We start from the raw sequence: 24,945 nt of genomic DNA, 5'->3' as shown, positions 1-24,945 counted from the left end.
TTGGCGGGTCACAGGGTACAGTCTCCAGGGACTGGTTCTTTATAAGACACCTTTAATACTGATTGTCTTCTGAGTTTTCCCAAATCGCACTCCCGCACCAGGTATATGGGAGGGAAGGTGACAGAGTATTATAATCACCCTTGCAAGCACTGATTTTCTGCTCTCCTAGCATGGTCAGCAGTATGCACACACTGAAGCCAATTCCAGGCATAGAACAGGTTTGTGGGGGCTCGTGCACAGTCGATATTTTGAGTGCCAGAGTAAGCTAGCTTTAATTACAAGCCAGGTAGCTGATCTATAACCACTATACTGGGAAAACTCTCTTTGAAATCAAGTTTAAGGGACAGGTAAACCTGGGAGATACTTGAAGAATTTCCATCACATTTTTAAAGCTAAAGCACAGAGTATAATTACGACACCTCCCAACTTCGTGGTAAATTACAACAGATCATTAAATCATTCGGTTTCCCCCACATTCTCTGCACACTCTAAATACAGGCTAAGTGAGGCAGAGTGCCGTGGGGCAGAGCACATCCCAACTGTGTTAGCAGAAATTAAACATCATATTTCTTTGTTAGTGGGAATTACAGATTTAGAAAGCTATGGGCGCAAGATTGAGTCCTTACACAGAAATGTCAAGGGTCCAAGGCCCTTTTGGGGACCGACAGGGAGTGAGTGATCTGCCACCTTATTTCCCATGACAATTCTGTCCTGGTTGCCCCCCTTCCAGGCCAGCTCTCTGCTGTGGCCCGGGAGTACAGTGGAGGATGGCCCAAGTGCTTGGGCCCTGCACCCCATGGGAGACCAGGAGAAGTACCTGGCTCCTGGCTTCGGATCGGCGTAGTTCTGGCCGTGGCAGCCACTCAACTTTGGAGACAAGCAGGGCTGAACCAAGTCCCACACACTCCCATCAAGAGCGGGCACAGAATAAACATCCTCTGAGGTGGGTCCTCAAGGAATTTGTCATTGTTACAATCAGAAGAATCCTGGTAGGGCTGGTGGTGGTGTGGCACAGCCAGTTAAGTGGCCACCTATGATCCTGGCACCCCTCACGAGCACTGGTTTGCGTCCCAGCCAGGTGCTCCATTCCCGCTCCAGCTCCCTGCTAACACACCTGGGAGAGCAGAGTTAGATGGCTCACATACTTGGGCCTCTGCCACCCACGTGGGAGACCCTGACGGAATTCTGGGCTTCTGGCTTTGGCCCGGCCCAGCCCCACCTGTCAGGGCCATTTGGGGGAGTGAACCAGTACATGGAAGCTCTCTGCCACCCCTGTCTCTCTCTAACTCTGCCTTTTAAACAACCAACCAAACACTTGTAAAGAGAATCCATCCACTGACCAGGCCTCCTTAATTCAGTTGCAGGTGTGAGGCCACACATCCAGACATGCAGATGGGCAAAACTGACCTGCTGCCAGTAACAAGAGAAATATATTTTACTTAGTAAATGCTTACTGCCCGCCGGGAACCGCGGCAAAGCTTGATTTCACAGGAAAGGTAACTCGAATTCAACGCGCGTGCTGCCACCACCCTTGCATCTCCGGGACCAGAATTCCTGAATTCCAACAACCAGACTCCCGAAGTTGTAAAGTTCATGTTCGGTGGTCTCTGGCCTTTCCTGGCCTGTTTCTATGTCTTCTCCATCTCACTCCATGGATGTCTGGAGGTGCTCCCACTAGATCATGGCCTGAAATACAACCACATCCCTCGACTCTCAGTTCATACGTCACTTTCCCAACTTCCTACCGCAAGGGATTTTTGCTGCGTAACCTGGCTGGCTCCTCCAGCGTAGCCCTCACTGCACGCTGCTTTTTAATGAAGCCGGTTATTTCCCTATCTCTTGGGGTGGAGATCCTTGAGGGTGGGGAGCAGGAGGAGCCCATCTTACTGTTTTAGTACCCCCAGCGCGATGCTTCGCACATAATAATAACTCTATCTATTACTTATTTTTCCATGAATGAAAGAACGACTCTCTCAGGGGCTGTTTAGATCAAAGTTAGTCAAACTCAGCTTGACAAATGCCTGCAGTACCTAGAGGAGTACCGCGCAGAGCCAGCTCCTTGGAAGGAGCACGGGTTCGGGGCAGCCAAGTTCCGGCTTGACCCCAGTCATTCCTGCCGTGTCCAGCTGTAGCCGTGCAAATATTCCTTACACTCTTTGAGCCTTGGTTTTTACCTGGGGCTCATCTCCAGGGCTTCTGTGAAGATGAAAATGAGATAATGCACCAGAAGTCTTTAACAAAGGGACAGCACATGGTGGTCATCAATATCGGATGGCCACCTCTTCTGTGTCACACAACAGCACACGGAAGACATGACGAACAAGGCGATCACATGGCTCCCCGGGGATAAAGTTAACGTGATCATGAGAACAGAGGATCAGCGAGCAGCTACAGAACAATGCATGCTGTAGAGCGAGGAATGGGGAGCAGCAGGGCCAAGTCAAAGAAGGGCTTAATCACTCTGGAGCTGTGTGCTGGTGTCGCACTGCTCGTGGGGGTAACTGGCTGTGATCTCCTTCCAAACGCACTAAGTGCAGGACTCTGTTCAACTAGAACTGAGCTTCAGGATAGGCAAGTTCAAGGCCACAGCTGAGCGGACGGGGGCCCCCAGAAGCTCTGGCTCTATGTGTGTGTGACTTGAACTCAACATAGACGGAATCAGCGATAACTGGGAGAGCTTTGAGAAGATTTTCACGCACCTTCCACAGATGGTCGGTCTGCAGACACCACAGGCATTCCTGAACAGCTCAGTAGAGCACTTAAGCGGTCAGAGTGGCTTGGAGGGAAATCCTTGAGGAGATGGATCTTTTAAAAGTTTGTGAAAAATGCATACTGGAGAAAAAAAAAACTTATGCATGGACTTCATGTTTTTGCACCAAAATAAACTTTTCACTTATTTTTTCCATGAATATTTTGAGATGCTTTTATATTTTGAATCTTGGGACTGTCTGGGTTGTTTTTGTTGCTAAGTAAATGAATAGCTGTTATAATATCAACCCAGAATATATCTGTGTCTTGCCATTATTATTATTATTATTATTATTATTATTATTATTGAGGTAGAGAGATAAAGAAGAAGACAGAAAGAGACAGAGACCTCCCATGCACACTTGGTTCACTCGACAAATAGCCAGGGATGGGTGAGGCTGAAGCAAGCCAGGAGCTAAGCACTCAGCCCGGGTCTCCCACAGGGGTCGCAGGGACTCAACTACTGAGTCATCGCCTGCTGCCTTCTCATGTCTGCATTCGCAGGGAGGTGGACTTTGGAGTCAGAGCTGGGAATCGAACCCCGATTCTCACATATGGGATACAGGCAGCCTTAATTGTTATGCCAAATACCCACTTTGCACCTTGCTTTCTAAATATAGCACCAAAAGGTTCCATGGTTCCTTGGAGGAATGGCCAATGCAAGGGCTAGGGCAGGGACATGGTAAAAGGTGAGTCTGGAATATCATCTTACAATGAAACTGGTTTTTTAAAATGACAAGGGCATGTCAAAGGATACAGCAGACATCCAGCTGCGACATCAGTGGATTACAAGCCGCTGAATAAAAGAACCCATGAGTCAATCCTGATCAGAACAAAGAGAAAAGAAAAAGAAAAAAAATAAACGGAGCAGAAAAGGTGGAACGACCTCACTGCCCACCAGTGGAGGAGCAGAGTTTGAAAACCTGGGGTATGCATGCAATGAGACGCGACTCAGTCTTCAAAAAGAACAGGAAACTTTGACACTTGCTACAACAAGAGTGAACCTTGGAGACATTATGCTCAATGAAACAAGCCAGACATAAAAGGACAAATGTTGTATAATTCCACTTATGTAACGTGCCTAGAATAGTCAAATTCATCGAGAGAAGAAGGAGATACCCTCCTGCTAGCTTAAAAGCAAACAAGTGGCTGCCCCCATCCACCTTTGACCCCAGAAAGCAGCCAGGCAGCCCCGGGAAGCCTCCTGCTACCCCAGACGCAGGGCGGCAGCACCACTAACACACCCCTGACTTGGGAAGCAAAAGCAATGCTAAATAAGAGTGCTGTGACAGCAGTGTGTGTCTATTTTTTTTTAAATTTAATTTATTTTTTTGATAGGCAGAGTTAGACAGTGAGAGAGAGAGACAGAGAGAAAGGTCTTCCTTCCATTGGTTCACCTCCCAAATGGCTGCTATGGCCGGCGCACTGCGCTGATCCAAAGCCAGGAGCCAGGTGCTTCCTCCTGGTCTCCCATGTGGGTGCAGGGCCCAAGCACTTGGGCCATCCTCCATTGCCTTCCCGGGCCACAGCAGAGAGTTGGACTGGAAGAGGAGCAACCGAGACAGAATCCGGTGCCCCGACTAGGACTAGAACATGGTATGCTGGCGCCACAGGCAGAGGATTAGCCTAGTGAGCCATGGCGCCAGCCAAGCAGTGTGTGTCTACACTAGAAGAATGCAGATTTCAAATGAACAACATAATGACATAACTCAAGGGACTAGAAAAGCAAGAACAAATCTCATAAAAAAAAAAAAAAAACAGTAAAAGGGAAGAAATAAAGATAAGGACAGAAATCAATGAAACAGGGGCAGGCATTTGGCACAGGGTGAGCGTGTATGCACTCTATATTAACGTGCTGATTTGAGTCCTGACTACTCCACTCATTTAGCTTCTTGCCAAAGTGCATCCTGGGAGGCAGCAGACGTTGGCTCAAGTACTTGGGTCCCTGCCAGCCTCATGGAAGACTCAGACTGAGCTCTGAGCTCCTGACGTTGGTCTTCTTCAGCCCGAGCTGTTATGGGTATTTGAAGAATGAACCACTGGATGGAAAAGCTTGCGTGCTCTCTTTAAGGCTCCTTTGAAATAAAATGAAAAAAAAAATTTTTTTTAAAAAGAAATAAATGAAACAGTAAAAAATACGAAAGATTAATAAAATAAAGAGGTGTTTTATTTTTCCAAAGACAAACAAGGGGCCAGCACTCTGGCATAGTGAGTAGTAAAGCCACAGCCTGTGATGCCAGCATAGCATATGGGCGCCAGATTTGAGTCCTGGCTGTTCCACTTCCCATCAAACTCCCTGCTAATGCACCTGAGAGAGCAGCAGAGGATGATGGCCCAAATCCTTGGGGCCCTGCACCAAGTGGGGGAGCTGGAAGAAGCTCCTGGCTCTGACTGGCCCTGCTCCAGCCTTTGTGGCCATTTGGGAAGTGAAACAGCGGATGGACGATTCCCTCCCTCTCTTTCTCTTTCTTTCTCTCTCTCTGTCTCTCCCTCTCTCTCTGTAACTCTGCCTTTCAATTAAATATTTTCTTTAAAAAAGATAAAGAACAATGACAAATCTTTGGCCAACATAACCAGGGGAAAAAAAAGGCACCAAATGAATAAAATCAGAGGTAAAAAAGGAGACATTAACATGGATACTAAAGAAGTACAAAGGGCCACTATGGACCATTATGAACAAGTATAAACCAACTTGAAAAACCTAAGAAATGGACAAATTTCTGCACATAACCAAACAAAACTGAATCATAAGGACACAGAAAACCTGAAAATAACAAGTACTGAGAATGAATTAGCAATAAAAATCTCCCGACAAAGACAATCCCAAGACCAGATGTCTTTAGGCTCAATTTTATAAAATCTTTAAAGAAGAATTAGTACCAGAACTGGGAATACATCCAAAGGAATCTGAAGCCAGTATGAGCAGAGAGACGTCTGCCCCCACACTTTTCTTACGGAGTTATTCGCAACAGCGAAGACATAGGATCCACCTAGGTATCCTATGCATGAAAGGATAAAGAAAATGAGCTGTGTGTGTGTACACAATGGAATATTATTCAGTCACGAAAGTGATGCAATTCTGGCAATGTAGGTGCAACTGGAGCACCTTAAGTGAAATCAATGAGGCTCAGACAAAAAACAAATTCTGTATGTTCTCACTTACATGTGGAAGTCAGAAAGTAGGTTTTACAGAAATAGAGATTAGAGCAAGTGATTACCAAGGGCTCTGGGCAGCGTGTGGGGGATGGGAGCCATGACCGGAGACTGATTAACGGGCCCAAAGGCGCAGCTAAATGGAAGAATATTTGTAATGTTCCACAGCACGGTAGCTCATCTATAACCAGGCCCACGAGTTTCAAAAAAGAAATTGTGGATCTCCATAAAATCAACCACATCAGATATTGGATGAATATTTCCTGGGCTTTTGTCATCGCCTACCAAATGCACAGTTTTGACCTATTTATTAAACATTGCCTGCAGTATTATACTCTCGGGTACTTACCTTCAGATTGACCCATGTTTTCTATCAGTGAAACACTTCGTCTCCACGGCCAAAGCTGAGAGGCCCGCTCTTTGAGAGAGGAAGGTTCCAAAGGACTCCACAAGGGTTACACACACCCTGGCACCAGACTGAGACCGCTGCCTCCCTACAGAGCTCCTGTCGTCTGGTGCACACTGTCTCCAGGACCCACTGTCCTCAGAAGTATTCGTCCCACACCTGGAAGGTGTCACCATCCTGTCACTCAGGATGCGACTCCACGGACACAGGGAGGCTTGTTTGGGGGCAAGGAACATGGCTGTACAAGCGCACAGTACAGCAGCTTCTAGTGACCACCTGTCACATAGGTTCAGCTGAGTTCCCCACTACAACTGTCTCCCATCACATCTGCACAGAGGTCATTGTCAGTACAAGTCTGCAGCCTGCCTCAGTCTCCCCTCAACAAGGGACACCCAGAGGTACCCGGAAAGTAGGCGTGCACACAGATGGACAACCACAAGACGACGGGCAGCAAACGGGACCTCCGGCTTTTTACAACTTCAACACCAGCTTCTTAACATCACAGCCTTTTAAGTCAACGGAATATTTACTTGGAAGGAAGTAAGTCCATCTCCCAACGTCCTCTCAATCAGACATCAGTGACACATAGGTTTAAAATAAAATGCAGCAAAAATATGTGGGACAGAAGGTTAAGTTTTCCCTGCAGTAGAATGCGGAGAGCAGATGGTTGTAGAAATTACAGGAAGGAATGCAAAAGGAAAGAGAAGGGTGGGCAGTATTACTGGGCCCCTACTCCTGTATATATGCAGCAATTGAAATCTATTCACCTTAAAAAATAAAAGAACAAAAAAAATTTTAAAAAGACACATTAGAATCTAGCAATCTCCATTTAGCAGGCATTACCCAATCAAAATAGCAACCACACATTCATTAAACCAGGAGATCGAAAACTCTATCAATAGTGAGTGGCAAACAGATGTGACAAGTGCGTAGATGTGGTGGGTTGAGAAGGACTAATGTATTTCTGGGGTGTTCCTGAATCAACCTGTGAAGCATTTCCAGGCCCACGTTGAGGAAAAGGCTACAGAACACCCAGCCTGTATTTTAAAAATGCAGTGAAAGGCGGAGAGAGGCTGCGGGACTCCCTCCAAGTTTCAAAACATGATTATGTGTCCCATACAATGAAGAAAGCCATCAGCGTGATGGAGACCGGCGACAAGAACTCGAACACAGACAGAATAGTAAAAGCATTCTATCAGTGTTAAACTTCCCGATTTTGATTACTAATAGTCAAGAGAATGTCTTGTTCTGTTGTGTGTGTGTTTTTTTTTTTTTTTTTTTTTTTTTTTTTTTGACAGAGTGGACAGTGAGAGAGAGAGACAGGGAGACAGAGAGAAAGGTCTTCCTTTGCCGTTGGTTCACCCTCCAATGGCCACTGCGGCCAGCGCACCGCGCCGATCTGAAGCCAGGAGCCAGGTACTTCTCCTGGTCTCCAGTGGGGTGCAGGGCCCAAGGACCTGGGCCATCCTCCACTGCCTTCCCAGGCCACAGCAGAGAGCTGGCCTGGAAGAGGGGCAACCGGGACAGAATCCGGTGCCCCGACAGGGACTAGAACCCGGGGTGCCGGCGCCGCAAGGCGGAGGATTAGCCTAGTGAGCCGCGGCGCTGGCTGTTGTGCTTTGTTTTTCAGGAAATACACGGCTGTGTGCTAACAGGGGCGAAGACACGCCGTCTCAGACCTACTCCCGAACGCTTCAGTACGGACACACAGCGGTAACTGGGAGCTGTTTGACAGCTCCTGGCACTTTGCTGGAACTGGAGTGAGCCCCCGGGCGCAGAGGGCGGCCCGGGCCCCGTGTCGGCGCAGAGGGCGGCCCCGGGCCCCGTGTCGGTGCAGAGGGCGGCCCCGGGCCCCGTGTCGGCGCAGAGGGCGGCCCGGGCCCCGTGTCGGCGCAGAGGGCGGCCCCGGGCCCCGTGTCGGCGCAGAGGGCGGCCCCGGGCCCCGTGTTGGCGCAGAGGGCGGCCCCGGGCCCCGTGTCGGCGCGCACTCACCAGCCGCCTGAGAATCCTCAGCAGCAGCTTCTGCTCCTTCGGGTCCTCCTTGGCTAACAGGAGCTCAGCGAAACTCTCTGCGTTTTCGGGAGACAGGCTGTCGGGGTTTTCCCCGCCGTACAGCTGAACCAGGATAGACAGGCACTTGGACGACATCTCGAAAATCTCAGGATCCTCACTGGGAAGCTGGAAACGAACAAACAGGACTTGTGAATTCCACTGAAGACGGCGCCCGCCGGTACCTCCCAGGGAGTCTGCTACAACTTGACCTAATGATGGGAGTCTGATTAATCAACTGTTTCAAAGTCCACTTATTTACTTAATTTATTTATTTGAAAGGGTGGGAGAGGGAATGCGCAAGGAGGTGGGAGAGAGAGAGAAACAAAGATTGATCGATTGATTTAATTTGCTACTTCTTCACACTCCAAATGCCTGGGCTGGGCCAGAAGCCAGGCAGAGTGCAGTTCAGGCCTCCCCCGGAGGTGCAGGGGCACAAGCAGCTGAGCCGCCACTTGCTGCCTCCCCAAGGTGCACACTGGCAGGAATCAGAAGTAAAACTGAAACCTGAAGCTAGGCGTTCTGTGTGGGATGTGGGTATCCCACGTGGTATCTTAACAGTTCTGCCAAATGCCTACCCAAAATATATATATTTTTAATGCATGCTTCCCAAGTGTGTATGTTAGCTCAAACAAGGCTAATGACACTCAGTCAGAAGCAGGTTCTGCAGTCCTTTCTTTAACTGATAGCCAAGAATGGCTTGTAACTAGCAAAAGGCAAATTTTATATGCGTATCTAACATTTGCATATATACATATATACATACAAGGGTTTGTGTGTGTGTGTGTGTGTGTGTGTGAGTGGGTGTTCACACAGTCTGATTCTCTGGAGGCATTTCCTTTGCATTCTTGCTTACCAGTAACTCAATTAAGAAAAATCCACTTCCCAGCGGACACTGGAGAACACCTGGGTTTTATTTGTGTCCAAATCATCATTGACTACACAGGAAAGAAAGCATTCTTTCTCTACGCATTAACATGGGTAAGATGAAATCATAATCATACTCTGACCACCTGACCACCATAAAGTTTATCTGTAAGAGCTTTATTGAGGTGTCATTTCAGTACATTTCACTCGCAGCACAGAAGTCAATGGCTTTTAGTCATATTCACAGTCACGTAACCAGCACTCCACAAAGAAACCCTATACCCTGCAGTAGTCACCTTGTTACGCCCAGAGGCCCTGTGCTCATCTGCCTCCTCACTCTGGGAATTCACCTATTCTGCACATTGGAGACTCGGAATTGGGCAAAATGCAATCATTTGTCAACAGCATCTTTGACCCACTCATTGCGTTTCCAAGGTGCACCCGTGTCGTATTATGTTTAAGTAGTTTTTAAAATCATGTGGCTAAAACTACCATTCTACTCTATCACATTTTGCTCACCCTCGTATCCACTGACAGACATTGAGAAAGTCTTCATGTGTTGGCTACTGTGAACGACGCTGCTATGAACGTATGTGTACCAGTTTTGTGGGCAGACGCGCATTCTTGTTTCTTGGGGATATGTGCCTAGGAGTGGAAGTACTCAGCTCCGTGTGGACGCTTCAAAAAGCTCACACCAAACAGAATTAAACCTGTCTTCGGGCAGCTGGCATTGTGGAGTAGCGGTAAAGCTGCTGTGACACTGGTATCCCAGCCGCTCCACTTCTGATCCACCTCCCTGCTATGCTCCTGGGAAAGCAGCAGCAGATGGCCCTGGTGTGTGGACCCCTATCACCTACCTGAGAGACCCAGATGAAGCTCCCAGCTGCAGCATGGCTCAGCTCCGGCATCTGTGGCCACTGCCGGTGAAAACCAGCAGATGGAAGATCTCTGTCTCTCCATGTCTGTAACTCTGACTTTCAAATATACACAATAAATCTTTTTTAAAAAGTTTATTGTGAAGCAAAAAACTTTGAAATCTATGCATTAGGGTCCTCAAAATGTTCACAGAAAATGTGTATGATGAAAAAAATTAGATAGGCTTTCCAATTCTTTTGCACTTAACGAGCTCATATTTGAATTCTGTTTTCCATGAACTTTCTGGAGTCCCCTGATATAGTAACTCTATTTTTAACCTTCTGAGGAGCTGCCCACCTGTTTTCTTTCTTTTTTTTTTTTTTTTAAGATTTATTTATTTTACTTGAAAGAGTTACAGAGAGAGAGGAGAGGCAGAGAGAGAGAAAGGTCATCCAACTGCTGGTTCACTCCCCAGATGGCCACGACGGCCGGCGCTGTGCCGATCCGAAGCAGGAGCCAGGAGCCAGGAGCTTCTTCTGGGACTCCCACGTGGGGGTAGGGGTCCAAGGACTTGGGCCATCTTCTGCTGCTTCCCCAGGCCACAGCAGAGAGCTGGATCAGAAGTGGAGCAGCCAGGACTTGAACCTCCCAGCACTGCAGGTGGTGGCCCTACCAGCTAGGCCACAGTGGTGGCCCCACCACCTTTTTTCAAAGGTGTCCTTCATACCAGTGACATATGAGGGTTTCGGTTCCCCCACTTCCACACTAACACTTGTTAATACCCCTCTTTTTAAGTACAGTCATCCTAGTAGGGTGGAGGGGTAATGTAGTGTGTGTACTTGCCTGGTGACTGCTCATATTCCCCATTTTTTATTGTGCTTATTGGTCATTTGTACGTTGTCTTTAGAGAAATGTTTGTGTGCACGCTTTGCCCATTTTAAAAATAGGTCATCTGTCTTTTTAATACTGAGACTTAAGAGTTTTTAAGTTTTAAATACAATTGCCCTAGCATATACATAATTTTCAATTTTAAATTCTCCTGTCTTCTTTTACTTTCTTAATTAACTTATATAAAGGGAACAGATTTCATTTATTTTATATATATGGTTTTAAGTTTTACCCTCCCTCTTCTTTCCTTTCTTGCTTTTCTTTTAGGTTTTTTTTTTTTTTTTTTTTTTTGGACAGGCAGAGTTAGACAGTGAGAGAGAGACAGAGAGAAAGGTCTTCCTTCCGTTAGTTCACCCCCCAAATGGCCGCCATGGCTGGCGCACTACGCGGATCCGAAGCCAGGATCCAGGTACTTCCTCCTAGCCTCCCATGCGGGTACAGGGCCCAAGGACTTGGGCCATCCTCCACTGCCCTCCCGGGCCACAGCAGAGAGCTGGCCTGGAAGAGGAGCAATCGGGACAGAATCCGGCACCCCAACCGGGGCTAGAACCCAGGGTGCCAGCGCCACAGGCAGAGGATTAGCCTAGTGAGCTGTGGCGCTGGCCCTTTTAGCTTTTGTGTTGATATTTTTTCAACTTGCTTTGAAGTCACAAGCTTCATCCTCCACTGAAAAAAGAATTCCATAACTAGTAAGTAGAAAGACCACCTGTTCCTCAGGAGTGCAGATACGGATTATAAACAGTCAACAAATCGCGAAATGTCAATTTCATTGAAGTACATTACATTTTTTGGAATCTGTATCTTATTTACCACAAATCAGGTAAAGCCCATGATTGTTGTCTTTTAAAGACTGGGTTATTATTAATTAATAATTAATTGCATTCATTTTGTTGCAAAAGATTTCATTCTTTTTTTTTTAAAGCTGAATAGTATTCCATAAAGTAGATACACCACAACTTCTTTATCTAGTCATGAGCTGATGGACATCTGGGTTGATTACATATCTTAGCTATTGTGAACTGAGCTGCTATAAACACGGGGGTATAGAGAACTATTTCATATGTTGATTTCATTTCCTTTGGGTAAATTCCGAGGAGTGGGGTGGCTGAGTCATATGGTACATCTATTTCAGATTTCTGAGGAATCTCCATACTGTCTTCCATAATGGTTATACTAGTTTATATTCCCACCAACAGGGTCCAATTTCACTTTTTGATGTGAATTAATATTTTTTTCCAGTGGTTAAGAAACTATTTTTGTTTAAATTTACATTACATTAAAAAAAAACTTACCATTTTTCCAAATAAGAGGTTTAACAAGTAAAAAGCAGAAAGACCCTAGTTTAGTGTGAATATAGACAATGGCTATAAACAATAATTGAATGTATAAATGACATTTCATCTATATACAGTTTCTTTTTGGTCAATTAATCATTCATAATTTCTTTCAATGAAATACAACCAATGACAACATAAAACAAAAAAGTAATGTATAATAATCGGCATTGCAATCTGCATAAAATTATTCCTGTGCATAAACTGTTGAGGAGAAATGGCTTCAAGTTTAAATAAAGTTGATTATTATAACCACACAGGAAATACTTAGATGTTACATTGTCATGAATCAATATTTTACTTATAGATATTTGTAAGTTGTAAGAAACAGAAAGATCTAGTACATAGTTGACCCAGTTTCCCCCAGTGGAAGCATCTTTTTAATAAATTAGTATACTATCACCAGGAAATAAACCGTGCTACAAGCATGAGCCTTGTTCTGACTTTACCAATTTTATACATGGCGTGTACATGTACATCTGGCTCTATGCAACTTTATCACACTACATTAGTGACAGTCACTACCACAAAGAGACGGAGCTGTTCCCTAAGTATCCCTTTTATAGCAACAGCCGACTGTTGGCCTCCTTCAGCCCTAAAGCTTGGCACTCACTCACCTGCCTGCGCTTTGTCATTTCAAGTGAACTTACCTAAAGGAACCACATGGCACATATGGCTTTCTCCCCTCAGTGTCACGTCTGTGAGATCCATTAGAGTTTCTGTGTATATCAATAGTCCAGTTCTTTTTATTACTGAGAAGCTTTTCATGTTGTAAACTTAACCACACAATGTATTCCCCCATGAAAGGAAATTTGAGTTATCTCCCATTTGGAACTACCCCAAACACAACTACTGTGAATATTTGCACAGATTTTTGTGTGAACATGAGCTTTTATTTCCCTGGGACAAATGCCCAAGAATACAGTTTCTGGTTTGTATGGGGAATTGATGTGTATTTTTATAAGAAACTGCCAAACTCTTCTCCAGAGGGGCTGCCCATCTTACCACTTCGCGTCCCTAACATAACTGTAGAAGGGGTCAGTTTCTCTGCATCTTTGCAAGCACTTGGTAGTATCACTGATTTTTAATTTAGTCTGAGAGGCAGGTGGTGATATTTCATTGTAGTTTTAATTTGTTTTTCCGAATGGCAATTGATAGTGAATATATTGTCACATCTTCTTGTGCTATGTTAGTTGAAAGTTTACTTATTTTGGAAGTTCTTTAGGGGCCGGCCCCGTGGTGTGCTAGGTTAATCCTCCGTCTGCGGCACTGGCATCCCATAAGGGCACCGGTTCCTCTTCCAGTCCAGCTCTCTGCTACAGCCTGGAAAGCAGTGGACGATGGCTCAAGTCCTTAGGCCCCTTCACCCGTGTGGGAGACTTGGAAGAAGCTCCTGGCTTCGGAGAGGCACAGCTCCGGCCGTTGCGGCCATCTGGGGAGTGAACCGACAGACAGAAGACCTTTCTCTCTGTGTCTTCCTCTCACTGTCTTTAACTCTACCTTTCAAATAAAATCTTTTTTTTTTTTTAAAAAAAGAAAGTTCTTTAAATACTCTAGATACAACTCTTTTCTCAGATATGTGGTTTGCAAATATTCTCTCCAAGTCTGTAGCCTGTCTTTTCATCTACTTCTCTAAATTTTGTACAGAGAAAAAAATATTTAATTTTTAAAAAGTCCAATTAATTGATTTTTAGATCTTAAGAACCGTGCTTTTGGTGTCAAGAGAAAAAACTCTTTGCCAAACCTTGAGTGGTGAAGATTTTCTCTCCCTCCCTTCCTCCTTCTCTCTCTCTCTCTCTCTCTCTCTCACACACACACACACACACACACACACACATTTTATAGTTTTACACTTAATTCATTTAATTTTTAATTAATATTTATACAAAGTATGAGGTTTTGGTAGAGTTTCTTTTTGTCACTGAAGGTCCAATTGGTCTAGCTCTTTTTTTTTTTTCCTTAAAAAATTATTTATTTCCAAGGCAGAGTGAGAATCAGAGACAGGTCTTCCATTTGCTGGCTCACTCCTCAAATGTTCAAAACAGCTGGGTCAGGCCAGGCCAAAGCCAGAAGCCAGGAACTCTATCTGGGTCTTCCATGATGGAGGCAGGGTCCTACATACTTGAGCCATCATGCCCTGCCCCACCCCTGGTTGCACATTACTGAGAAACTGGATCAGAAGAGAAGGTGGGCTTGAATCCAGGTGCTCAAACATGGGATATGGGTGTCCCAGGCAGCATTTTAAAACTCCCTGCACCACAATGCCTGCCCCTCCAACACCATCTTTAAAAGGCTATTGTTCCGCCATTGCATTGCTTATACACCTGTGCTAAAAATCAGGCAGGCATTTTTGTGTGGGCCTGCTTCTGGGATCTCTATGCTGTTCCATTAATCAAGGCATCTATTTTATAAAGTAATACACTGCTATTCTAATGTAGCTACATAGTTAAGTGTTAACATGACACAGAAAGTTTCTTCTCACATGTTCTTCTTTTCCAAAATTACTTTGGCTATTCTAAGGCTTGAGCCTTTCTTTATAAACTATAGCATGAGCTTGACTATAAAAAAAAATCTTGATTTATAATAGGAATTGCATTGGACCTATCAGTTTAGGGAAAGTCAGCATTTTCAGTCTGCGGACTCTTCCAATCCATGAACATAGTATGTCACTCCATTAATGCCTTCTTTGATCTCTTTTCTGGCATGTTATAATATTCAGGATATACAATGAGTTTTCAAAAATCTCATGAAAAATACAATTAAAATATTATTTTAGAGCATAAAAATTTTGAGATTCGTGCACAGTTTTTTTTCGTTAGATGCATTTTCCATGAATGCTCTAAGGACCCTTCATGTGTCCTACAGGTGCTTTGTTCTATTTACCTAAATAATTAATTTTCTTTGGAGTGACATTAAATGGCATTATGCTTTTCATTTCCGTTTCATGTGTTCACTGTTCATATATAGAAATATGACTTTTCAAACTTTATTGAAGTATAATTTATATTTACAAACTACACATAAGCACACATTTTGATGAGTTTGAATTTTGTTCCTTGACCTTTCATCCCAAAACCTAGCTTAAGCTCATTCATAATAGGAGTGTTTCCACAGATTCTTTGGACTTCTCTACTTAGAAAATCATGTCAACTCTAAGTAGGGAACATTTTATTTCTTTCTTTCCAGATAGGACACAGTTTACTTCTTTTCTTGCCCACAGTGCACTGACTGGTATCCCCACCATTATACAGACTAAGAATGGATGGAAGATGGAATGGACACCCTTGCCTTGTTCCCAGTCTTCGGGAAAAAGAACTTGGTTGTTTACCATGAAGTATGTTGCAGATTTTTCATAGAAGTTTATTATCAAGTTGAGGAGGTTCCCTCTTTAATCCTATTTTATCATGAGTAGGGCTGGATTATGCCAATTGATTCTTATACACCAATCAATACTACCATGTGATGTTATTTTTTCTTTGCTTAGTTGGTAGAATACGTTAACTGATTATTTCAATGGAATATCATGTATATCTGGAATGATTTCTGCTTGGCCATAGAGCTCATTCTGTACATACACTGGTATGTTCCATTTGTTAATATTTTGCTCAGGGCTTTTGTACCTAATTTTCTCACAGATGTCGGTCTGCAATCATTTTAAATATTTTCTTTGCCTGAGTTTAGTATTGGCACAAGACTACTCCCACAAAATGAGTTGCAAAATATTCCCTCTCCTGTTTTCTATAAGAAACTGTGTAAAATTTGTGCTTGATATACTTAAATGGTTGGTAGAATTTTACACGAAAATTATCTGAGCATAGAGATTGCTTTTCAGGAGTGTTCAAACTACAGATTCATTTTTCAATGATTATAGGACTATTCAGGCACTTATCCTGGCTGAGTTTTCGTAGTTTTTGATGATTTGATCCACTTTTTCTAAGTGAAAGAATTTGTGAGTTTAAAATTGTTCAGAATATTCCTTTGTTACCTTTTTAATATATGCTAACATTTCCCATTTCATTCCTTATGCTGGTCATTTCTGTCTTCTCTCGCCATCAGTTTTAATTTTTTTTTTCAGAGTCAGCTTTTTGTTTCATTGATTTTTCTCTACCATTTTCCTATTTTCAATTTCACTGATTTCTGATTTCATCTTTGTAATTTCCTCTCTTTCGCTTGCTTTGGGTTAACTGTGTTCTTTCCTACTTCCTGGAGACAGGGGTTTAGACTGCTGATGGAAGACTAATCCTTTCGTTCTAACTTAAGTTCGTGGTACTATACCTTTTTCTCTAGGCACTGCTGTCAGCTCTATCTTACATGCTTTGTTATGTTTTCATTTTAAATCAAGTCTATGCATTCAGACATTTTCCTTTGAGCCGTTAAATTTGTTTCCCATAAATGGCCCTTCTGAGGTATTCTATTACAGCAGCACGAATGTGCCCTGACCGTTGCTGGCTTTTGAGGGGTCCGTTTAGGCCACTGACACTCAAGGCTAATAGTAAAGTAGCGGCGCTCCTGTCAATGGCGTTTTATCCTTTGTTTTCTGTTTCCTTTTGTTCTTCTCATTCTGCCTCTTTTAAACCTTCCCTGGGTTATATGAGCAACTGTTCTATTTGTCTGATGACACGGATCACAACTTACTTTTCACTGTGTTAGCTTTTTGTGTGGCCAGACACGCGGTCCTGTGGGCTGAGCATCCAAAGTCAAGGTGGAGCTTTCTTGCTGTCTTCTCAGATTCTAGGTTTTTCAAAAAATTGTTTCAAAATGTATTTTCGCTACATTTCCAAGTCAGAGAGACACAGTGAGATAGCTCATATCCACTGATCCACTTCCCTAAAAGCCCTCAGTAGCCAGGATTAGACCAGACCAGAGCTGGGACCCTGGAACTTCATCTGGGTCTTCCACGCGGGGTGCTGGAGCCAGGGACTTGTGCCGCCACCTGCTGCCTCCCGAGGTGCACACAGGCAGGAAGCTGGATCCGAGGCACAGGAGTGAGGCCTCACGCCAGGAATCTACCGCAACTCTTTAGTGCTTCTTGGCTTGTGTTGCTTCATTCCAATCCCTGACTTCGCCATGAGAGGACATTCTCTCTGTGTGCCTGTGTCTTTTCCTGGCCATCTTCTCATAGGAACGCCAATCACATTAGGCGAGGGGCGGGCCCGACCCAAGGCTGACCTCATCTTAGTGAGTTCCATGTAGAATGACACGGTTTCAAAATAACATCACGGCCGGCGCCGCGGCTCACTAGGCTAATCCTCCGCCTAGCGGCGCCGGCACACCGGGTTCTAGTCCCGGTCGGGGCGCCGGATTCTGTCCCGGTTGCCCCTCTTCCAGGCCAGCCCTCTGCTGTGGCCAGGGAGTGCAGTGGAGGATGGCCCAGGTGCTTGGGCCCTGCACCCCATGGGAGACCAGGAAAAGCACCTGGCTCCTGGCTCCTGCCATCGGATCAGCGCGGTGCGCCGGCCGCAGCGCACCGGCCGCGGCGGCCATTGGAGGGTGAACCAACGGCAAAAGGAAGACCTTTCTCTCTGTCTCTCTCTCTCACTGTCCACTCTGCCTGTCAAAAAAAAAAAAAACAAAAACAAAACAAAACAAAATAACATCACATTCTGAGGTACTGGGGCTTAGGGTTTTAACATCACTCATTGTTATTATTATTGGTGGAGGACACAACTCACTTCCTAACACTTCCTATCATCTGCTTCTCCTGTGCTCAGCCAGAGTCACCGTTTACCGTGGTCTTTGTGTTTCTTGCACCTGCGCTTCCCTCAATGCCTCAAGTCTTCTTTATTTCTTGAGTGGAAGATGGGGTAGAACGCCATGGGCAGCTGGCTTGCATCTCCTCCACATCTGTGTAATGCCAGTTTCTCTAAGTGGCTTCCCCTTGTCTGCCCACCCCATCTCCTGGGCCGTCTTCCATGCTACAAACCACCTGCAACATCATTCGGTTCGTGAATGATGGCGCAAAGCAACATGGGTACATGGTAGGGCCTCACTGCTCTGAAGGCTGACCTTCAATCAGCGTGGTGAGCAGCGAGTAGCGAGGGCCTCCGTCAGCTTTCCACCTCACTCTGAGGACACACGTCTTCTGCAGCTGCTCCTGCCTTCTGGCAAGTTTTCTCCTGCGCACGTTGTGGGTGATGGGTTTCTTAACTGTTTCAAGTCAGTTCCACCTGCTTTCTATCATCTAGTAATTACAGAAAATTTGTTTTCCCTTAGCAGCTTCTCTGTTTCATGCCCCAGACCTGCAAGGCACATTGAAATCTTCTCTATTTTCATAGATTTTAGTTACTTGGAGAAATAGGCACACAGAATCTGGCTTCTTTTTCAATCTAACAGTTCTTCATTTTTGAGTTAGTTTTGCATCACTGTTCAAATAACTGGAGGGAGATTTTCAAGGGTGGCTTATTACCTGGACTCTCGTAACTCATAATGCCTGGTTTTTGTTTTGTTTTGTTTTGTTTTTTCAAAAAAGAAAAAATGTGGTATGAAAGCTTCCCATCATCCCGGGAATAACGGGGAAAGGACATACCCAACTTCCTGAAACAATAAACCAAACACACGAACAATGGCTCTCTAGTTGGAGATCAGGCAGTGAAGGACAATAACCCAGGAGAGCAGGGAAACAGGATGGGCCCTCAAGTGTCCTCTGTTGGAGACTGCAGGAAGTGTCCAGGCCACGGAGGGCAGCAGAGGCAGATCCCAGGGGATTTCTTAAGTTGACAAGACACAGAAGACAGCCCTCAAGACCAAGGCAGCAAGAGTTGATGGTATCAAGTGCCAAGGAGCAGAAAGCAGGGCAAATGTCACTCAAGATGAAACAGGTAACCTGAGCAGTCCAGTACCCAGTAGAAAAAAATGAGCATATAGCTAAAATCCTTCCTATAAGACAAACTCTAGGCCCACATGGATTTACTGGGGAAGAAGTGATAATACGTCTATGCAGAGGGCTCCAAGATGGCGGAATAGGGAGGGAGCTCACTGATAGTCCAGGAAAAGATAGTTTAATAAAAGTGGAGATACTGTAGGTTCAGGGAAGAGTTAGGGAAAAAACGGCAGAGGAAACTCTTCCAGAATTAGCGGGACATGGTGGACCTACGTGGAGGGCACGGGCAGCCATGGCTCAGGACCCAGCTGCCAAGTCTACACACCAGCACTGGAAAGGGAGGTGAGGTGAAACCACAGTAGCCCGAGACACTGGCGGAAAAGCGGCAGGAAGAGCCTAGAGGGAACGAGGCTTGAAGCCTTGTGGAGGAAAGTACACCAGCATAACTAGAGGAGAGAAAAAAAAATAAAGGGACCAGTATGGACACGATTCTCTCTCCACTCACCTTACAAAGGTGGGGGAGACAATATAGCAGGTGCCATTTTGGACATACGTAACAGCTGTGCCAGCTCAGGGCTGCGCCAGCCCTCATCCAAACAGAAAAACCTGACTCTGGTGGGGAGAAATAACAGGAGACTAAGACCTAGTGAATGTGTGGAGCTTATGAACCGGGACTGTGGGGAAAAAAAAAAAACTGAGGGTGTGTAGGAGAACTCACAGTGTGGCTGAGAAGTGAGGAGTCTCGGTGGGAGATACCACAAATTCGGGCAGCTTTGGCTTCCCAGGGAGAGACATTGCAGGGGAATCTGAGCTTATGAGGACTGCACAGATCCTTTGTGTGGTCCTTGGGACAGAGCAGACAAATATACCCCTGGGGCTAGCGCTCAGGCACTGATTGCCATCAAGGAGAAGAGCTCAGTTGTGTGGAATTACTTCCCTTCTGAAAAAAGAGAGAGAGATTTGCCACACCAAAGCTGGGTGTGTCACCTTTGGCACACCCTTAACCCTGAAGAACTGAACAAGAGCTCTCTGGCCACACCCACCACAAGCCTCTAAAGATCCACCAAAAGCAGACAGTCCACTTAATCTAGAGTCATAGCATAATGAGAAAAGCAACCACAGCAAGAAAAAAAAAGAAACCAAAGAATATCTCCACAGTGCCAAACAACAAATGCAGAAACTGAGGAAACAAGAACAAGGAAGACATTATGAAGCTCCCAAATGAACATGACACTCCCAAACAAGATTATGAAGATGATTAGATGAAATGCAAGAAGCGGAACTCAAAAAATTTATGATAAGAACACTTAGAAGTTATAAAAAACAAATGCATGAACTACAGAAATCCATACAGGACAGGACAGAAAATCTCTCTCATGAGAATGAAATCTTAAGGAGGAATCAAAATGAAATGAGGAATTTAGTAGGACATGAAATTGAGACATTGAAGAGAAACCAAAATGAAATGAAGAATTCAATGGAACAAATTAAAAACACATTTGAGAGCCTTAAAAACAGAATCATTGAAGTAGGAGAGAGAACATCGGACTTAAAAGACAGAGCACAGGAAAGTATACAGTCAAACCAAAGAAAAGAAGAAGAAATTAGAAATCTAAAATATATTGTTGGGAATCCACAGGATGCTATTAAAAAACCCAACATTCTGGTTCCAGGAGTTCCTGAAGGCATGGAGAGAGAGAAAGGATTAGAAAGCCCTTTTAGTGAGATACTAGCAGAAAAGTTCCCAGGTTTGGAGAAAGAGACATCCAAGTACAGGAAACACATAGAACCCCCAATAAACATGACCAAAAGAGATCCTCACCACGACACGTTGTAATCAAACTGTCCCCAGTAAAACATAAAGAAAATATTCTAAAATGTGCAAGAGAGAAACGTCAGATTACTCTCAGAGGATCTCCAGTTAGACTCACAGATGACTTCTCATCAAAAACCCTACAGGCTAGGAGGGAATGGCGAGATATAGCCCAAGTACTAAGAGAAAAAAACTGCCATCCCAGAATATTATATCCTGCAAAGCTCTCATTTGTGAATGAAGGTGAAATAAAGACCTCTCATAGCAAACAGTAATGAAAGAATTTGTCACCATACGCCCAGCCCTGCAAAAGATGCTTAAAGATGTGTTACACACAGAAACACAAACATGGTCATCAATATGAAAGAAGGTAAAGGAAGAAAATCTCTCAGTAAAAGATCATAGGAAGTTCAAAGCATATATTAGAAATATCTTTGGGTGGCTGGCGTCATGGCTCACTTGGTTGGTCCTCCAATACAGCGCCGGCATCGCATATGGGTGCTAGGTTCTAGTCCCAGTGGCTCCTCTTCCAGTTCAGCTCTCTGCTGTGTCCCAGGAAGGCAGTGGGGGATGGCCCAAGTGCTTTGGCCCCTGCGCCCACGTGGGAGATCAGGGGGAAGCACCTGGCTCCTGGCTTCGGATCGGCGCAGTGCTGGCTATGGTGGCCATTTGGGGAGTGAACCAGCAGAGGGAGAACCTTTCTCTCTGTCTCTCTCTCTCACTGTCTAATTCTATCTGTCAAATAAATTAAAAAAAAAAAAGGAAAAAGAAGTATCTTCAGAAAAATGGCAGGGCAAAGTCACTAATTATCAATAGTCATATTGAATGTAAATGGCCTCAACTCTCAAGTTAAAAGACACAGACTGGCTGAGTCAATTAAAAAACAAAACCCATCTATTAACTTCATACAAGAAACACATCTTTCCAACAAAGAGGCATGCAGACTGAAAGTAAAAGGTTGGAAAAAGATATCCCATGTCAACAGAAACCAAAAAAGAGCTGGTGTAGCCATCTTAATATCAGACAAAATAAACTTTAACACAAAAACTGTTGAGACAGACAAAGAGGGGCACTATATAATGATTAAGGGATCAATTCAACAGGCAGATGTAACTATTATAAACGTATATGCACCTAAGTACAGTGCACCGGCTTATTTAGAGATATGTTAAGGAATTTAAAGGGAGGCTTAGCCTCTAATGCAATAGCATTGGGGGACTTCACTACTCCACTTTCAGCAATAGACAGATCAACCAGACAGAAGATCAACAAGGAAACATCAGATTTAATCGACACTATAGCCCAAATGGATCTAACAGATATCTACAGAACTTTTCATCCTGCACTTGTAGAATACACATTCTTCTCAGCACTACTAGAGTAGAACCTACTCTAGGGCTGACCACATACTAAGCCATAAGGAAAATATCAGCAAATTCAAAAGAATCTAAATCATACCATGTATCTTCTCAGACCACAGTGGAATAAAGCTAGAAATTAGCAACTCAGGAATCCCTAGAGTATATGAAAACACAAGGAGACTGAACCACATGTCCTGAATGAATAGCAGGTCATAGAAGAAATCAAAAGAGAAATCAAACTTTCTGGAAGTAAATGAGGATAACAACACAACATATCAAAACTTATAGGATACAGCCAAAGCAGTGTTAACAGGAAAGTTTATAGCAATAGGTGCACCAAATGAATGAGCTATCAATGCATCTCAAGTATCTAGAAAAAGTGCAGCAAACAAGACCCAAATCTAGTAGGAGAATAGAAATAATTAAAATTAGAGAAGAAATCAGCAGAACTGAATCCAAAAAAATTACAAAAGATCAGCAAAATGAAGAGCTGGTTTTTTGAAAAAATAAACAAAATTGACACACCATTGGCCCAACTAACTAAAAAAAGAAAAGACCAAAATCAACAAAATCAGAGATGAAAAAGGGAATGTAACAGCAGACACCTCTCCCCTCCTCTCCCCTCCCCTCCCTTCCCCTCCCCTCCTCTCCTCTCCCCTTCTTCTCCCTCTTCTTCTTGCTCTCTTTCTTTCTCTTTCCCCCAATCTCTGTCTCTGTACTTCATTCTCCCTCTCTGCCTCTCAAGTAAGCCACATAAATTTTAAAATATTGAAAAAAAAATGGGCAAAGGACATGAGACATTTCTCTAAAAAGTCATCAGAAATTACTACAAAGAGTTGTATGCCAGCAAACAGGGAAATCTATCAGAAATGGATAGATTGCTGGACACATACAACCTACCTAATCTGAGCCATGAAGGCAAAGAAAACCTAAATAGACCCATAACAGAAATTTAATCAGTTGTAAAGGCCTTCCCAACAAAGAAAAGGCCAGGACCAGATGGATTCACTGCTGAATTCTACCAGACATTTAAAGAAGAACTAACTCCAATTCTTCTCAAACCATTCAGAACAATCAAAAGATAGGGAATCCTCCCAAATTCTTTCTATGAAGCCAGCATCACCTTAATCCCTAAGCCTGAAAAAGATGCAGCAGAGAAAGAGAATTAGAGACCAATATCCCTGATGAACATAGACGCAAAAATCAGCAATAAAATTCTGGCCAATAGGATGTGACAACACATCAAAAAGATCATCCACCCAGACCAAGTGGGATTTATCTCTGGTATGCAGGGATGGTTCAACGTTCACAAATCAATGTGATACACCACATTAACAAACACCAGAAGAAAAACCATATGATTATTTCAATAGATGCAGAGAAAGCATTTGATAAAATACAACACCCTTTCATGATGAAAACTCTAAGCAAATTTGGTATAGAAGGATGGTTGCGGGTGGGAGGGAGGTTATGGGGGGGAAAAAGCCACTATAATCCAAAAGTCGTACTTTGGAAATTTATATTTATTAAATAAAAGTTGAAAAAAAAGTCTATGCAAACTCTTCCTGAAAGCTAAAACAAACCAGATGCTTTTCAACCCATTCTAGAAAGCCAGACAGACATCATGAGAAAATAATACCAAAAGCCAATTAATATATTTTATGTATAAGTGTAAAAGTCCTCAAAAATTTCCAGTAAACTAAATTGGCCACTTATTAAATGTATTATCTATTACAATAAAGTGGAATTCATACATCGGCATGCAAGACTGGTTTGGAATCTGAGTATCAATCAGTGGTGCATGAAATCGTAATAAAGAACAAAAACGAAAAGGATCCATTCAATAGTCACAAAATGAGCCCCTGAGAAAATTAAACATCTTTCTGGGATAAAAACATTCAACACATGAGGAACAGAAAGGGACTTTCTCAACTGATAAAGGACATATATGAGATCCTTTGGCTAACATCATTTTTCCTGGCAAAACAATGAGATTTTCCCTTGTGACATCATGAACCAACAAGGATGTTCACTCTCACCACTTTCATGCGTCTTTATATTGGAAGTTCTGTGAAGGACAGTTAAGCAAGTTTAGGCAACGCCATCTGTCTCCATTTGCTGATGACATGCTCATATATATAGAAGACTCTAAGGAATTCCTCCAGTAGAGAACTCCTGGAACTACCAGACAAGCTTAGCAAGGCTGCAGGACATGATGTTGATATATAAAAGTCAACTGTATCTCTATACACTCGCAACAAACTGACGCTGAACTAAAATGGAGCAGGAGGAGCAGGTGATCCAGCTACCCACATGCCACATCCGAGAACCTGGGGCAGATGCCCAGATGTGGCTCCTGACTCCAGCTTCCTGCTAGTGTAGACCCTTGGAGGCAACAATGCTGGCTCAAGTAGCTGAAATCTTGCCACCCACATGGGAGACCTGAATTCAGTTCTCAGCACCCAGGCAGGCCCCTAGTCCCCACCATTGTGGGCATCTGGGGAGCAAATCAGGAGATGGGAGTGTCTGTCTCTCTCTCTCTCTCTCTCTCTCTCTCTCTCTCTTAAATAATTTTTTAAAAGAAACAAAAAAGAAGATAAACTGTTTCTAAGATGACCAAATAGCAATCCTAATGCTCCCCTTCCTTCTAA

The 24,945-nt window shown here is 44.0% G+C and overlaps 1 protein-coding gene across 11 annotated transcripts in view; it reads right to left on the bottom strand.

Moving 5' to 3' along the window:
* ULK4 (unc-51 like kinase 4) overlaps positions 1-24,945 on the bottom strand; it is a 617,184-nt gene that overhangs the window by 116,114 nt on the left and 476,125 nt on the right. For all 11 annotated transcript variants that reach the window (XM_051852640.2, XM_051852641.2, XM_051852637.2 and 8 more), the window contains one exon: positions 8,300-8,485. In XM_051852640.2, the coding sequence (XP_051708600.2) occupies positions 8,300-8,485 (186 nt within the window). The remainder of the gene's footprint in view (positions 1-8,299; positions 8,486-24,945) is intronic.

Source organism: Oryctolagus cuniculus, chromosome 10 (genome assembly GCF_964237555.1).
Source record: "Oryctolagus cuniculus chromosome 10, mOryCun1.1, whole genome shotgun sequence".
Classification (NCBI taxonomy): Eukaryota; Metazoa; Chordata; class Mammalia; order Lagomorpha; family Leporidae; genus Oryctolagus; species Oryctolagus cuniculus.
Note: the sequence above shows the minus strand (reverse complement) of the source record. Positions and strands in the feature narration are given on the sequence as shown.